The sequence below is a fragment of the Poeciliopsis prolifica genome, unplaced genomic scaffold (assembly GCF_027474105.1).
Source record: "Poeciliopsis prolifica strain line A6 unplaced genomic scaffold, Auburn_PproV2 SCAFFOLD001, whole genome shotgun sequence".
Lineage (NCBI taxonomy): Eukaryota > Metazoa > Chordata > Actinopteri > Cyprinodontiformes > Poeciliidae > Poeciliopsis > Poeciliopsis prolifica.
The window spans coordinates 21,468,226-21,486,416 of NW_026562376.1; the positions used below are offsets into that span (position 1 = coordinate 21,468,226).

General features: G+C 38.7%; 1 protein-coding gene across 4 annotated transcripts in view; it reads right to left on the bottom strand.

Moving 5' to 3' along the window:
• The window catches only part of ndrg4 (NDRG family member 4), a 47,426-nt gene that overhangs the window by 23,138 nt on the left and 6,097 nt on the right, over positions 1-18,191 (bottom strand). For 2 of the 4 annotated variants that reach the window (XM_055029182.1, XM_055029366.1), the window contains exons 2-3: positions 2,941-3,031; positions 1,128-1,286 (exon numbers count right to left, since the gene is read on the bottom strand). In XM_055029182.1, the coding sequence (XP_054885157.1) occupies positions 1,128-1,286; positions 2,941-3,018 (237 nt within the window). In that variant the 5' untranslated portion in view covers positions 3,019-3,031. The remainder of the gene's footprint in view (positions 1-1,127; positions 1,287-2,940; positions 3,032-18,191) is intronic. The other 2 variants (XM_055029278.1, XM_055029446.1) reach the window with 2 other exon arrangements.

Genomic DNA, 18,191 nt, shown 5'->3' on the forward strand with positions numbered 1-18,191 from the left:
CTGCTCCTTCAGCCTTGCAGACCTGAACAGAACGTCAAATCACTAAGGCTGCAGTTTTAATCTGTGTCTGTCTTTATGGGTTATTTTTTATTATTTTTTGGGGGGGTAGAATGTAGATTTTGGCCTAGATTTCAGATTTTTTTTTTCTAAGGATTTCTCTCAGCAATACTAAGTTTAAGACATCCGGTCGTAGAGGATCAAGGAACTGACTTGATTAAATCCACAGCGGATTAAAGTTTATCTATTGCGCTGCTGTGTTGTGCTTTGCTGCTGAGGACATTCTTTAACTACGAGACCGAAGCAGTTGCACTAAACAACAAGACCTCACAGAGAAATAACTATAGGACATTATTAACTCCGCATCAGATTTGTAATACATGTTCCTATTAAGGTTGTTCCAACTGGATCTGGACAAAATGTTTCATTTTCAACTGAACTCTTACAAAGCTATTACTTTAATGAATTGAACCAGCAGCTTCTTTCACAATGTGATTTAGACTAATCGGATAAAATTTAGTTAGAAATGTCAGCATTTAGCTCGTTGGCTTGTGAGCACTAGATACGCCAACAGTAATGCCAATAACTTAATAAATCAATCTAATTTATTCAAATGTAGGTCAATTGCACATGTTTACCATCTTGTTTCAAGTCTTTCTCAGCATTTTAGCTTGTTAGCATTTAGCTAGTTTGCTTAGAAGAAATTGGTGCTAAACAAAATGCCTTAATCTTTTTATCAAAAAGAGTCGTTTATGTCAATCATCAATTGCATAAATGAGAATATGTGATTTTGATGCATGCTGCTAATCTAAATGTTCTCATTTTTTTCATTCGTTGGAAACCCTTCAGCAGCTCGAAGACAGACGCCGTCTGGGACTTTAAGAGTGACAAATGTGGAAATCAATGTCACCAAATATTTAAATTTGGGTATTCACGTGTATCTCATTTATTGCTGTTAATTTTAGAGGACTCAACTCCAACTGTGTCACCATTCAGCTGCTACTCTCAAAGTTTTGAAAAAAGTGTCTTAGTGGTTCTTTTTGTGAAGTTAGTCTTTAACCGTGTAAGAACTGCTGTGCGTTGATTTTGTGTTCTGCCTGTCAGATGCTCCTGGTTGTTCTGGTAGTTACCGGGAGGACCCCGCTGGTCCGACGGCGGGTCTGGCGGAGCCAGTGCCGTGCGAAGGCATGCCAGCGGTGAGTGGGGCGGCGGGGGGGAGGGGGTTCATTAGGGGGTGCAGGGCTTTCGGGGCATGGGAGTCCCGCCGATGCCTCCTCTCCTTTATCCTGCTGTGTTGCAAAACAACAAGCACAACAAAGTGGTTACTGGGCAACAAGACATAAGACATAAAACACGATGTCTGTATTTCACATTTTCTTTATCTGGTGCTTGTGCAGCTCTCCTAAAATGCTCTTGGTGAGCTTCTTGTCCTTCGAATGTCCAAGGAAGGAACACAGTGTCCCGTTTCATGATAGCTTTTCTGTTCCTGTGTCACCAGAAAGGTCAGGCTAAAGATTTGCAGGCTTCTTCTGATTAGAGTAGAGGAACAAGTGGTGATCATATTCTGAATCAAAAAGCAATAATGCATCAGGAATCTGCTCTGTTCATGCCTTGCGAAAATGCACTTTGAACCAATGACAACTTATGGAAACTTTTTTAAAAAATGTAATATTTCATCATAATTTTTACTCTTGTTAACTTTTTTTTGGACAGTTTCATTTGTTCTGCAATGTGAACAGGAGCACAGCATCTAATCAAATATTCTTTCATCACTCTCAATCCAAACGCTGTGTGTTCTTTTCCCACACCGACTGAACGAAGGGCTTGTCAGACATTAATGGTTGTGGGTTTTACCACCGTCTTGCGCAACCAGCAATCACTCACTGCTTTTAAAGGTCGCCTGTGCTGTGGGGCTGCGGACTTTAAATAAGCAGCGAGAGGCATCAGGAGCATGTGCTTGAGCAAAAGAGGTCATTCACAGAATCAAACAGCAGCTAGTCAAGTCATGCAACATGTAACAGGATCAATGAGGCAGCAATCAATGGCGTTCGATATTTACCAACAGAGTTATAATGAGCAGGCCTAATGACCTTTCCTGCAGATCAATGGCGGTTTATGAGATTTGTACTAATGGAGAACATATTCTCCATTTCTTCCCTTTCAAAGATGGAGCTCCTATTTTACCTGGATGAATCATATTCCTGACAAAGAGAGTCACAGCTAAGCCATGACTAAGGCTGGCAAAAGGAGGCAGAGTTGCGTTACTGGAACCTCATTTTCTTTCTTTTATTCCTTTCCATTGTGGGATGTGAAGGAGAAATGACCGTTTAGTTATTTGTCTTTAAGCTTATCCGCGTCCTCGTTTTAAATCGAGCAACTTTTATCTGCACTGTTGAAGAGAATAATAACCAAGTCACTTTACTTAGAAATTGTTGTCAGGAAAGCTTCAAGATGCAATAGACGGTGTGCTTTTCAGGCATGCATCTTGCCTCTTTTAGTCATTTTTGCATTTGAGAAGTCTCCATCATTTTCATTGTTCCTGCATCAAGATGTATTCAAGAACCCCTGATTTAGCCTCAGCCTCTACCTGTTGCTTACTCAACACCTAAGTGGACTGGAATAAGTGGTGTTTATGTAATCGCCTCTGCCTATTCTCTCTCTCTTTTTCTGTCTTTCAATCCCTCAGTCTCTTTCTCTCAAAGCTTAAATGAGCTCTCATCTTCTCCCAGTGTTGTCATGGTTGGATAGAGTTCATTAATTTCCTCCTCCGCTGGTAAACAGGCCCATTGTCTAATTATAAGCCATCACAAATAATGAGCACAAACAGCTCAGTCTTAATATGCCAAGAGTTTTTGAAAGCCCTCAGTAATGGCATTTGAATGCCCAGACAGGAGGGCAAAGGGCAACAAAAACACATGCAAATGATAAACATGGTGGACTAACCATGTCTGCATCTGCTCCTCTTTGCTCCAGCAGCAGGGGCTTCTCTTCCGTTATCTGCTGTTCCTTCATCCCTGCCATCCTGGACAACAACCTGCAATCGAAAATCCAACATGGAGTGAAAGAAAAAAAGCACCTGAGATTACTTTTTGTGCCAAAGTCTTTTTTATGTCCACGACACGCAGTTGCATTTCCTACCAAGAGTTTTCAGTCGACACAGCTTCTCCGTTCTACACATATAGCTAAGCAAGAGTGAGATAGGTTGAAAAATTCTGTAGCATGAACAGCACACCTTAGAAGCAGCAGACAAGCTATGCATACACATCGCTTCTATAGGATTCACTCAAATGTTGCATAATTTACCCTAAAATAACATGATTTGGTTTCATGCTGCATTATGCAGATGTTCAATCTGCACCACTGAAGGTTCACTCTCTGCAGCATATATTTTTAAAGGAGCTCCAACAGGAGAAGTCCAGCCCATTTTCTGATTAATTTGATAAGTACATATTTAGCCACTTGGGGGCACTTATAGACAATGAACAAATCATTAAACCTTCATCCCAAGTTTGAAGATTGACAAACAGAAGAGGAAAAAAATCATAGTGACATCTTGGCAAAGTAACTTTCTTTCTCCTGACACAGTAACAGACTGTTAATCTTACACCTATGAGCCTTAAAAACATTAAACAAAACAGTTAATATGTCTTGATTTTTCACTTAATTTATTTATGGCTTTCAGATGTGATTACCAAAAATTTGGTTTGATAAATCTTTGGTTATCACAAACAAAATAATAGAATAAGGGTGAAAATCTATTTCACTTCACTCTTGAAAAAATAAATCCGTCTGTCCGTCCATCCATCTCTCTGTCCGTCCATCCGTTTATTGTCTTCTGTTTCTTCCCAGACAGATTGCTGTTTTTCTTTGTTTTTCCAGAATCTGTGCTTCATCCCAATATTCTAAATCTTCATCAGAAAGCCTATTATCTCACCTCTATATTTAAGACTGAAAAATATAAGAAAAATGTTTATGTTGCATAAAAATTATGTTACAGAAGTTTAAAAATTATGTTCAGAAGCTTTTGAAAGGGCTTCTGAATCCCTTTCAAAAGCAAGACTACGTGGGACGCTTCTGATAACAGAGACAGATTTTAAGCGGGAGCTGACATAGATGCTTACTGACCGAGATTACTCGGTTTATCGCGGAGCTTGGACGCACACGGGCTATTTTTTCAAAGATAATACAAGGGCTGAGCCTCGATAAAAGCCCTAATCAGAACGGAGTGTTGTGGTTAAACACGAAGCTGATGCAACGCTCCATGCAGGGTACACCAGGCACAAAAACGAGGTCAGACAGCAATAATACAACAACAGTGCCAGTTCATGACATCAGTCCACCAACACAGAAACACAGAGTAGTGTGACTACATTAAGGACTACTACTGCTTCAGAGGGTAAGCAGCCTGAATGTTCAAACTGCAAAATGTTACTGAAACAATTTTTGCGTTATATTAAGTAACACTCTCGGGACAATTACACCTCTTACTTGATGCCAGGTAGATAAATGGGCACAAATGTTCAGGCAACACATGCTGTCCAGAGTGAGAACTGCAAAAAGTAATTGGTTAGATATTTTAAGATGACCTGCATCAAAAGTATGGGATAGAACAATGCAAATGCTACTGCTGTAAAACTCTTTCCCTTATGCAAAAGGAAACGCAGCATTTGAGTAACAAATAACAAAAGGTGTAGTTTGTGTAGTTTCATTTCTGTTTGCAAATTCTTAAAAAAACAAACTTAAGTATAAAGTATTAGGTGACAGAATAAAAGTCTAAATCTGCACTATAGCTTACATTTGATATCAAACGTGTTTAAATAATATATTTATGAAGAAAAATTTTATTTGCAATATGCATGCATGTATTATTCAACCCCTAAAATATTTTAAGATTACTTATATCAAAAATATATATATATTTTCATCTGTTTGAAAAGAAATTTATGTAAAAATATGTATATTTTTTAGATTTAAATCTGGTATACATATATATTATTAATATATATTATTGAGCAAACAGATCAAAATCTATGTTTGCTCCCTAACAAATCTAATCAGTAGATTTGAACACGATTAATCATGGTTAATCAATGTTTAAAATATTTTTAAAACATTAAGTGGAAGGATAAATTTCACTCTCAACTATCAGTGTAAGATATGAGCATTAACTTGGAAGTGGGAGAAAACGTAGATATAAAACAACCAAGAAAACGTCTGCGTCTGTTGACCTCTTCATCATTCCTTTCTCTTCCTCGCGTCCTCCGTTGTTCCCTCCAGCAGTCATTCAGCTTCATCTCACTGGTTTTGTCTTGAGAAGACAAAGCACAGATGCCGGCTACATTCACTTTTAGAAGCTGATGAAGAGTGGTTTTGCCTTCGTACTGAACAGGGTCAGAGATGACTCACTGCAGCCCAGTCTTACCAGGCGCTGGTTCTCGCCGTTACCATGAGCGGTACCGTTTACCGTGTTGAGACAGTAACATCTTTTATCACCTCTCTCTGTCTCCCTCTCATCGTGACTAGTTTATTAAATGGGTCAGAGTGATTGTCTGCGGTCACTGGAATGGATCCACTGCTGCTATAATAAGCGGCACATGTTTACTTTTTCTGTTTGCTGGACTAAAATCTGCAATCTGTAATTAAAATACCTTAGAATGAGAACGGTCCCAGGTTGATTTCTAGAAATCAGAGAATACTTCAAGGACAGATTCCCCAGAAACTCTAGTAAAGACAGAAATTATGAGTGCATTAATGGTGTTCTATACCCATATAATTTTATACGTAAGTATGAGGTAGCAGGGGCTACTTCAGCCTTAAACAGACAACAGGTGGATACACCATAGGTTAGATTGCCAGTCCATTATATCAAAAAAACATACCTGAGCCAAATGACTAAGTAATTTAGAGTTTCCAATTTGTCAACCTTACAGGATTCTTGACTGAAAATGTGGAATCAGCCCAGAGCAACCAGATCAAGCAAGGATAGATATATCCTAGACCAGTCGTGCTCAAAGTGGGTCCTCTAGGGCCTCCATCCTGCGTGTTTTAGTTCAAAACGCACCTGGATAAAATGATGGCTCATTACAAGGCCATTACAAGAGAAACACTGACATGCTGTTACTACCACCAGGGAGAGAACTAAAACATGCAGGACGCCGGCCCTCCAGGACCCACTTTGGGCATCACTTGCCTTGACCAAGCGTCCTCAGATCTCGACGTAGAGAACCGGTGTCCTGTGGGTTTTAGATATGGCTCTGCTTCACCACACCTGAGTAAAACAATCGGGTCGTTAGCAGACCTCTGGAGAACCCGGCTGTACTTGGGTCTGCAGTTCCTCAGTCTGCTGTACACTGCTTAGCTTGACTCGATGTCATGTGATGAGAACATGTTAAATTCAGTCATTTGAGACTCAGTTTGGCTTTCATGACTGATTCCGACTTGGCCCTGAATGACTTCAGACTGTTTTGGTTTTTTTTGCCGTTCCATCACAAAGACCTTGAATATCCAAACATTCTGCATAACATTCATGTAGTCCTGATTTGGACCGTACATAGATGGACACACTTGGATCACCAGGTTGCAAACTGCTGGTCAATAGTGAATCACCTTACAATGTAAAAACTGACTATTATAATCAAGTCAAAGTGTTGATCATTTTGTTCTAGCGACTAGGATTTTACTAATGTTGAATTAATAAACATGTAATTTGCATTGTGCCTGATGATTACTCCTAGGCAGGCTCATTGTTGTATTCCTGTTTTGTTTCTGCTTCTTTTGTTTCTCTTCCAAAGCTTTATGTCTTCGGTTTGACATTGTGGTTTTTTTCTCCAAATCCCTGCTACTCTGTCTCTGAGCATCTCCTCCTTTTATATTCACAGACTTTGACATTTTACCTCTCTTTTTGTCACTCCAACATCTCTGTCTTGCAGCTGCCCTCTCTCACTTTCAGTGCTTTGCTTTCAGTTTTTCTTCTTTCACACCTCATCTCATCCCACCATATCTGCACTTTATTGTTATTTATTTTTTAGGCCTTACTGTTATGTGGTTATGTAAGACGTCAGATTTTAAAATCAATTAGTGTTGCATTTTATCAGCTATATTTGGCAGCATGACGCCAGTGTTGATGGCGGTGGAAAAATGCCGCTCCTGGCTTCTCGTGTGGATTGTCCAGTGACAACCGGACTCATATCACCAGCGAATTATAATTTTGTTTTGTAGCAAATACCTTTCTTTAACACTCAGGACCGCAGGACGGCATGCATTGAAATAATATTTGGAAAGGACGTCATTTGTTCCTTGAGGAATAAAAAAAATGTACTGAACATTCACTGATTTCATTCATTTTCTACTGTTTTTCTTTAAAATGTAATGATTACCCGACTTTATTCATTTTCCAAACAATTAACAGCAGTTCGTTTTTTTAATGTTAAATTGAAAGCTGCACTAAGGACAAAAATGAAGATTTTAAAATTGTTCAGATTGGCTTAAGGTCAATTATTTGAATTCATAATCTATAACAATGCTGTGTTTTAGGCTGAATAAATAACATGATATGAAAAATTGCTGATTTGAGCCATTCGAGACACGATTTACTCCACACAGTCTTGAGACTTAGCTTGCCATTCCCCCTTAACAGCAGGGCTGGAGCCTGTTCTGCACCTCTCAAAGACCTGGGACTTGACTTTAACTTGCTCCTCAAAACCTTCAGACGTGACTCGGATTTGCCCCTGGATGACTTGAGACTTGGAGTTGCCCCACAAAGACTTGGGACTTTTCTTGGACTTCTTCCTTACAGGCTAAAGACTGTACTTGAATTAGCCCTTTACATGTGTGGGACAAAACTTGAACTTGACCCCTAAAGAGTTAAATCTTGACTTGAGAGATACTTACATTCAATAAATTTTGGCCCTGCCTTTTTCACAACATTGTTTATGCTCATTGAGCCTTCCTCGCTCTTTTTCTTTTAATCAAACTCAGCTCTCTAACACAGAGCAGCAAACTGCAGAAATACCTGCGTTAACAGAGGCGCTCACACTTACTGGCTAATTAAGTACATTTGACCGGCAGCAGTCGCTTGCTACCTTCGCCCACTAAACAAACCTAATTACAAATCTATATCACCGTTATATGTGAGGTAATTGTGCTTGAATTGGTGATTTATTTCACAAACATTTCTAGAATAAAATGAATTCCTTAGCAACAATTATTGCACTTTTCAGCAGTGTTTGTTTCCTGACCGCTCTGACCGTCAGGACACCGAGGCATGCAGTCCACTCTCCACAGAGGGGAGCCCAACTTCACCGACTGGGCTCCGACAGCGATGGTGTCAGTGGAGGCAAACCTACTTTTCTGTCGACTCGTTAGTGGAGAGCTGACGCTGCTGAGAATTGTTTTTTCTACTACTGAATTGAGTCTTGAGCAGAAAAGCTATTCATCATTTCAAAAAGAAAAAAAGAGCGAGAACAAGATGAATTCATCCAGTTTTTTTTTTTCTTCCTCCTTCACGTTTCTCCAGACAGGGTTGCCGTGACAACCCAGCTGGGTCCAATGGCATCTGGCTCACCGTCTCTTTTCCTTTCAAATTACACATTTACGTTGCCCACCACCATCTTGAATACATGTTCTAGTCTATGTACGAACACAGCTTAGCAAATCATGAGCAAGATGCGTAAATTAATCACGGGAACGTAAACCGAGCAACAATGCAGCGCCACCTGAAAAAAATAAAAGCTAATCTTGAAGATAAATGCCTTTCACCTTAATTAATCTTTCCTGTTTGATAAAAAATGAACAAATATATAAAAAACAAACAAAGAGTGCTTTTAGAGTTATTACGCTGTTTTCATTGGATTCCCTGCTGCATGTGATAAAGCAACAACTAAGTCAACAATAAGGAACGAGTAGAGCAATTTCCATCCATCAATAGTCCATACCTGCCTATCAGGGTTGAACGTGAGGTGGGTTACAAGACAGGCAGTCATGCATACACACATTAACACTTAAAGGCAATTTAGAGAGGTCAGTTGACCAAATGTAAACTGGAGAACCGAGAAGCACTGCTATGCAAATAAACAGAGAAAGACACACTGGTTAGGATTTGATCCAGCTCTGGGTGGTCAATTCTTTAATTTTTTTCACAATTGTTATACTGATCATTTCTTCTTTATTTCTTAATGAGGCCTCTGTCATTTCATGAGCTGTTCATATTTTATGTGTTCATTTTTTTACGTTCTTTGGTTTTCCTTTACTTGCAGTGAGGAAGTAACAAATTAACTCCGATTGGTTTCTCTCAAGGGTTCTTTCATATTCACTAGGTTTTGCTGTGATTTTGCCTGAAAAGCAGCTAAACTGCTGTAGTTCTTATGGTAAACAGTGGGTGGTGCTGTAGATAAAAACCTTTCTGTATCCAACAACTGGTAGCAGAAAAGGAGTCTAGGAGGAAGTGCATTCCTAATTTGTGTCTTTATTTCCCACAGTTTCTAAAAATCTAACATTTAGCAATAATGATTCCCTCATTAGAGTTTACCGTATTTGAAAATATAACTGAATGCTACCTAACTTTAGGTTAAATCTCTATTTATGTTGGGACAAACCAGAACTTTTGTGGGTTTTTTTCATCGTGACATTCATTATCCCTAAAAAAAAAAAATGTTGGCAAATAGTTCAAACATTTGAAATAAAGTGGAGGATACAGAGCACAAAAACAGCCACAATGACTGTTTTTCACTTGTTAGTGTGTGACTCTGTTAGTGTGTGACTCTGTAATTGTCGCGGTTCTATTGGGGAAAGAAAAAAAAAAGCCACATTTTGAAATGAATTTTGATTCGCAGACTGAATCTAAATACTTTCTCTTCCCCCTACTTTGTTTTCACTGGGGTCCAGATTCAACCTTTGGAAACAACTGAAATAAACAACATACACACACACATACAGTGTTTGGCGCCTTTTGAGCCAAACTGAGAGTAACGTTGTAAAGTCCAATTTTTTGTCAATGTAACTATTGGAACTCAATGAAGCTTCATTACTCTTCTCTAATCTCTGCTTCCCTGCTTTATGTTGCACACAATGCTTCTCTTTCTTTTTCTCCATTCACAGGCTTGTCTTGCCAAATTACACATTTCACAGTCACACCATTGTAACCTTCTTTCAAACCGTCTTCCCTCTTCAGCTCCTTTAGTGTTTTGCTGTTTTAAGCGTTTCAGTTGTGCAGTTTCCACATAGACACAAAAACTGGACATTATTGGACTTTTCACCCAGGTTCTTCCACAGAAAGAAAATCCTAAAGACTAATTCTTCCTTAGAGGGTCCCGTTTAATAAACGACAGATTTCTTTAGACTGTGAACATGATCGTGTGCAAAACGCAGCATTCTTGGCTCTTTGTTAGGCAACTGAATCCTAATTTGAGATCAACTATTGTGCAACTTTTACCTGAATACCTGCTCCAATACACCTGAATGAAATGAAACATGTAGAGGAGGTGATTCAGTCATTTGAGTCAGGTGTGCTAGATTAGCTATGAATCAAAAAGTTGCAGGATTGAGGTGTTTGAGGGCTGGAATTAGAGAATCCTGACTTAAGTCTATTTGCAGCTTTTGCTTGAATGTCTTGACAAACTGGGGCAAAAGTCTCACACCAATTGTCATAATAGCTGATATAACAGTAAAAATTGCATAAATGTGTTGTGAATTTTAAAAATACATAAAAAAATGTTGCCAAATCTCAATAGTGTAGTTGCAATTGCATTCTGCATTCAGCTGCGTAGACAATGAGGTGTTTCATTGCGAATATTAGCTGCTTAACTAAAATCGGAAAATCAATAAGAATGGCAGCAGAAGCAGAATCCCACTGGAGTTCATTTTCAAATGTAGCTTTTATCTTTCAACAAGTTGGATTTTACCAAGATTTAAATAAATAAATAAATAAATAAACATGCATCTTTGCATGCATATGTGTGTCTATCGGTTAATCTCCACATCGATCGTCCCTATCCAGACCCAACCCAGATTAACTCCCGACTGGCAGATTTTCTGTTTGTTTTACCTTTGTATGTCTTGCAATGCTAATTTGAAGCTTTTCCATCCTTTAAGGTCCTACAAAGCAATAGTTTTGATTGATGACAGAAGTCTGAGGGCTGGTCTCTGTCTCTGCAGGCAGAACCCCAGAGAGACAGACACCAGAAGCTCAGAGCATCAAGGGAAAAGCTGCAACTCTTTCAACTGTGAAGCACCCATAAAAAATAGTCAGGTGATTATTTAAACATATATTTTGGCATCACAATTAAACCTCCAGCCAGACAATCTTTGACAAACGAATTATTTTAGACCTCGTTTGTCAAGGATAAGTGGGTGTAGACAATACAGTAGATTGAAGATGAGCAATGCTATTAAAGATTTACACTAAACGACCTGAAACCGCAGCGAAAGATGGCTCTGAAATGCATCGACACTGGAGGAGCTGAAGTCAAATGTTCTGAAAGATATAAATCCTGTTATTTTTCTCTGCACAATTATGCACAAGTTTATCCATCATATAAAATCCCAATAAAATATTTTAAGGTTTGTGGTTGTAACACAACAAAACAAGTTCAGAAGCTCTCAATACTTCTGCAGAGCACTGTGAGCACAAAGAGAAGCTCTCTGTCAGACAGAAAATCAATTGCAGATTCACGTCAAAGGGAAGCATCACATCTGATCTATGAAGATGGAATCGATACTCCGAAACTGGGATGGCACCAGCACATGCACTGACAGAGGATTAAGGTTAGGACTTCACAAGAAGCAGTAGAAACCTCTTTAGTTCAACTGTCACACAAATTAAATAGCTGATTTTAATTTATCTTCATTGCTCTGCATTACCCACAGGGCTGCTGTGTCCCCAACTCCCACACTAAAAGTGACAAAGCTCAGGTTTGCTCCCGCAGCCTCGTCACACCACAAGGTCACTGAATCCACTCAGCTGTGTTAATTAGACATATGGCTGCTGCACTTCAAAGACGAAAAAAAACTTCCAAAGGACATGACGTTTTTTCCTCCTACATACCCTCAAAGTGATGAGCCCGCTCTGCCGGCGTGCTACAGACAGATAAAGAGGAAGATGGAGTCGCTGCACTCAAGTGCAAGAAACAAGGACATGAAAACAGGTTTGATCGCAGATATTTTACCTATAAAATTACCTCCAGTGAACTTGAGCTCTGTAAATTGGAATTAGGACTGGCTTTTTGCACCAAACAAAACATTCAAAGATCATTGAATTGATGAATACAGGTTGCAAAAAGCACACATGAAAGACTTTTATAATCAAAGAGAATTATGTGGTGTAAATCTGAGATTGTAATTCATGTGCTAAAATGCCTCTGGACTCTTGTTGAAACAGCTTTTTACTTCAAGTTCAAAATGTGAAACAAATCAAAGATTTACTGAGCACAGAAAGGAATATTTTCCTCTCTTAAGTAGTCCCTTTAACGTCTTATTCTATCTCTGACGTGATGGAGCAGAGTGGACCAACACCAGCAGATAATATGGCACATCAAACACTCACTGAGAAAACATCGAGCTGCTTGGATTCTGTGCTTCTTAGCACTTCCTCCAGACTCTGGGACCTTGATTTCAAAATAAAACTTTTATTCTACGAAGGTTTGCACACATTGTATCTGACAGCCAACATGATGCAGACACAGACATGCAGGCCTATAAAAACCCACCTAAAATGTCTGCTGTAAAACAAGCTGATTTGTCAGGAGGAGTTGAAACCATCCTGCATCATCCATAGAAGTGCTCTGCTGTACCCAGGCTTGCTCACTGGCAGCTTATGACTCACCACACAAAGAACATTAGTCATGGCAGCGATGAAAGCCAATCTGAATCAATTAATGCATTACCTTCACGAACAATAAATAAATAAATCGCAATAACCATCTGAATGTTTGCCAGTGCTAAAAAGAACGGTTTTGCCTTTTTTGTGGCACAAATCATGCTCTGCTGGTGCTTTTCTTTCCTGCTTTCATTGTGAACAGGAAGATGACTTGTATTTCTCCATAAGTCGAAAAAAACCCAGAATCTTCAGAATCTTCTCTTATGAGAAAAAGAAAAAGGAAAAAAAACACACAGGTCATTGCAGATGGCCGCTCACACTGAGCCTGGTTCAGCTGGCGGTTTCTTCCTTTAGATTTTTTCTTTCTGTATGTATGCTCACCATGAGGGAATTGCTGCAAAGTCAGTGACAAAATTCAAGCAACCGTCCTCTGTCACCACATGCTCATCTAGGAGGAATGACTGCTGCAAATCAGTGACTGGACATGACCTGCTGGGATTCCTGAGACAGAAAACCTTCTTTTTTTATGAATGTAATTTGAAAAAACAAACTAAACTTCGCTGCTTTAATTGTATGTAGGAACTATAGGGGTGTATGGAATCTGTCTATCTGACTCAGATGAACAAACCTTTAAATTTTACAGTGCCGTAATACGTCACGTGTTGTAAACTAAGTAAGCGAATTGAATTGATCTGAGCTGATGTTCTGTGCTGCTGTTTTTGTCGAGCCGAACGACTCCACCAGTCAGACGAAGAACTTCCAAACAGCAGGACTGTAAAAGTCCAGAGAGATGCCCTTTTTAGGCTACAAAACTTACTGTAACTCTTTGTTATTGTGATCTCTAATGGTGTACAATATAAGCATCTTCAGTTGTCAAAGCAAAAACGTAAAAAACAAAAACCAAACCACATCATCCCTAAGGGAGTAAGAACAGATCTGTTTGTGGGAAGTATAACAAATATTGCTGTAATTAGCGCTTGTCTAATTGCTTCTCTCCGAGGATTAATTGGGTACAGTCTAGGAAAATCCTCGTCACCCTCAGTAGTGCATTTCTAATTCGGACCTAATTTTGTAGGTTCAGACGGTCCAATTATTGTGCCTCCTTCCCAAACTAAATTGAGTCATTCCTCTCCTCCTAAGAGAGGGATTGCAACGATGGTGCATTTCATGAAATATTGCCCTCGCTTGGACTTCTCACCTCTGTTAATGCCAGGATGTGTTATGTCCCCCCATTATCAGCAAGATGAACACTGCAGTAACAAAATGCTGGGTTTTTTTTGTTTGTTTGTTTTTTTATTTTTACATATAACTGCAGAAACCTTTTTCTGTTTCCCTCACAAAGATTAATCTGAATTCTAAGTTACTTATACTAATGATTACTAATCAGATGAAACAACAGTATGAAGCAATGTCCGGGTTCGTTACCAACATGTTGTTTTTTAAATGTTGGAGTTGTTGAGCTAAATAAAGGGTTTTGTTATTTAAGTATCTTTCTCACACCCATCTTGTGGATGTGGGGATGCGGAAACACTTCACCAGCTAACATAGAGGCGTTTTTTTTTTTCTTTTGCTCTTTTGAAATTGAGACTTTTAATTATTAATAGCTACTGGGCGTCTAGAGGAATCTTCCTGGGCTGAGCAGCCCCACGGAGCGCAGATATCATTTCTGAGAGGAGGATTAAATATTAAAAATTAGCTCTCACCTCTAGACAGAGAAACCCAGCAGCCATTTTTTCTGCCATCCGAAGATCCCTTGTCTCAAAGGTGGTGGCCGAGAAAAAATGACTTTTCACTCATGCAGAAATGTGGATTTGTTTGTACATTATTCCTGGCTGATTCAAGCAGAAAATAAACAAAGGAACAAAGAAAGCAGATCTCGGCAGCGTCCAGTCACACAGTGGGGAACTCACTCTTTTGACAACAGTCTTGTTCAAACATCTATTTTTGCCTTACCTCTCAGCAGGGGTAAGGTGTGACAGGACAACCCCGCCCCCGCCGAATTGTTTCAGAGTATTGAAAGAGCTAGAAGCTGACGAGCACTAATGAAGGTAATGTCCATGTGATTTGTATAGAAGATATAAAGTAGTATATCTTTATATCAAGTAGTATATCTTTATATCAAGTAGTAAGTCTGCGCTTTCCATCAATATTCATTCATGGAGTCACTGGTGTTGGTGGTGTTAAAAAAAAAAAAAAAAGGTCTGTGATGCTGCCCAGAATTTCAACCAGGTGCTGATCAGATCAGTGATGTCAGCGATGCTCCAACAGAAGTGATCGCTGCCGTCCATCTGAAAATGGACGTAATGGCGTTTCAACGCATATAAGGACAATTGTTGTCTTGTAAATGGATTCAAGTGTCTCCAACACATGAGCTCCCATTAAAAAAAGGAAGGAGGCTGCAGTGAAACCGTAAAGTGTTCAAAGCGCTCCAAATATTTTATCTTACAGCTTTTTTTTTTTAATTGTGCAAAATTAATCTTTTTTCCTCAAAATTCAACACATAGATACACCATTAAGACAAAGCGGGAAAGGAAAGGATTTTGGGTGCTTTGGAAATTTACTAAAAACAGAAAACCCAAGACGTCTTTTCTGTGTCCCAGAAGAAAATGTATGTGTACCAAAAAATAATGACATAATGATGAAATAGTGCTTGTTAGGCGATGAGTTCAGACATGGAAATGGTGGCAGGAACCTTCATAAAGTGCCTTCTCATTATGGACATTAAAAGAGGCTCTGCAGTAAGTACAGGCAGTTTGTAATAAATCCGTGTTGACAGATGAAATTCTGCACAAAATGAATGCTGAAGACGGACAAAAGGCTCCATTCAAACGTCTCCGTGGTTCTAACGTTGAGCATTTATGGGTCAGTGAAATAATAATGAAATTAATAATTTATGCTTTTAGAGTTCTGAATATGAGTTGAAGGTATCAGGGTTTAGTAGTGGACCGAACAGTCACACTAATAGGGCTGCTGAGGTCAATAATATGGCACCTTTGTTTGATTTAATGTCGTTTAAAGATCCAAACAATATCTTTCACTCACATGTCTCAAGACGATATATTCTGATCCAGCACTTAGGATTGGTAAGTCCTATCTGACTGGGAATATAAACGATGCCATTTTCAGTTCTGTGTGAAATATGAATGCATGTAATGAGTCTATTCAACATGAATGTTTTTTCATACTGATCAAAATAATAATAATTAAAAAAAAAACGTTCAAAACTGAATTTTTTTTGTGAGAATCTCAAAATGAATCAACAGCACAGCTGAAGTGATTTATTATCCTGTCTATCTGCTTCACGATTCAAATAAACCTGCAATTATTGTATTTATTTTTGTATCTGATACACATGCATTCACACACACACTGCACACACACAAGGTTAACCGTAGAAATATGTTGCCAGGTCGTTCTCTTCAGGCAGATTTAGAATCACTCATGAACTCTGGGGATTCCCACCAGAAAGCTGCTGGTCTGACAGCATGGTGGCCAGGTGCTGGTGGCGGAGAGGGAGTGCAGTCCCGGGACTGTTTTTGATTTATTCAAAGAACCTCATCAAACCTCATTCAGTGTGATTATTCTACCATGCAAACTGCCAGAAGGAGACAAAAAATATATTTTCTTTCCAATTTAGTGAGGTATAAACTGTCAAGTCCTGCAAGAAAAAATTGCTACTGCACAGATTCATTCAGCAACTGTGTCACTGGAAGTTCAGGGTACACTGTATAACTCGCATAATGAAGTGAAATAAAAAACATAAAAACAAAGAGCATCACCCTGAGTAGATCTTACCTACCTCACATTTGTCGTCCTTCATTTATAGACATATTATGTTTTTTTAGTACATTTCCAGAAGCATTTAATTCCACTTCTTATACTTTTTCCAAGGCTGATAATTTATTTGGCTCCAACTCACAGGATAAATTTGAAAGATGTTTACTGAGCTTGTGCCCTGGAGAAGAATTTTCAAACACTTTAAAGCGAGAGCTGCAAGCTTCATATGTAACCTTTGTCACAGAATGAAAATTAGGAACAGTAAATAACATTATCTGCAACCGATAAGTGTTCTTACCACTTATCAGATAGACGAGGAATTGCTCTGGTTAGAAGTCCATGTACGGCTTTCAAAAAGAAAAAAAAAAAAAAACTGTAAAATTTTATTGCCAATATGACATTTGCAAGGAAACATTGAGGGAAGACGGGTGGAAAGGTGTTTTTCTCTCGCTGCAATGATAGGTTACTGAATGTACATGTAAGTAAATTTGATATTGTTTTCCAAGTTTGCCCAAATTAATTTCTTCGATTCAATATTTTTTAAGCAGTTGATTCAAATAATTTGCAACTTGCATTCCCCTTCTATTGGATTTGTTTCTATAGCCTCCCCATTAAGCTGCAGGGCAGATGGACGGACGGTATGTGGCCACTAGTCATCCTTGGAGGGAGATGGATGGCTTCACCAGATTCTTTCCTGGACTGGATGTCAAGGCTCAAAGCCCAATGGAGCGATCCGTGATAATAGATGGCTTTTCTGATTAACTACAGTTTTCTTCCTCAGATGTGCTTGTCATCGTTGCACTATTAAACTGACGTCTCCACAGCACTAATTGTGTTTCATTACTGACCAAATTAGCAGTAAAATGACAAAACATCGAGAAGCATCGTCGCTAATTTTCTACCAAAGCTAATAATCGAAATGCAATATCCTGGTGTGTCATTATATGTGAGCTGAGCAAATGTCGCTTTCATCGCTAACGACGAATCAATTAGCATGAAAATAGCTTCTGACCTACAATGTTATTTGTTGTTTTTATTTCAGGTTCGACTCGCCAATTCTGATTTTCTTCACATACAACTGGATTTGTGTGAACTTTTTCCAGTACAAACATCAGCTGTAATAAGAATTGACCATAAAAGAGAATGAATGTGCTTTTTTGCTCTTTTATTATGGCCAGCAAATTTTGTCTGTCTCATTTAAAAAGAAATGTCTCGCTGCTTTATACTTTGTTTTTGTTTTCTGAAACTCTGGCTTTTCACTTTTCATGAAACGTTAATTCTCCCCTATAATCTAAAAACAGACATGGCTTTTAAAAAGCAAATCACCAACCACGGGAAATTAAGGAATTACAGGGTCGATGTTTTTCAGTTTTGATGTGTTTGATGATTACGCCAGAAAAAAAAAAAGATGTTTAAGAAATTGACTTGTTGATCTACCTGAATGTATGCCTAAATTTGTCAGATTATTAAATATAACTTTTTATGAAAAGATTTATTAAAAGCTAGATTTATTCGAAGGTATTAATTTGATATGTTAGCCTGTTGCTAAGTTTGCTGCAAGTAATCCCAGCTTAGCACATGAGTTTGTTAAAATGTAGATAGAAAC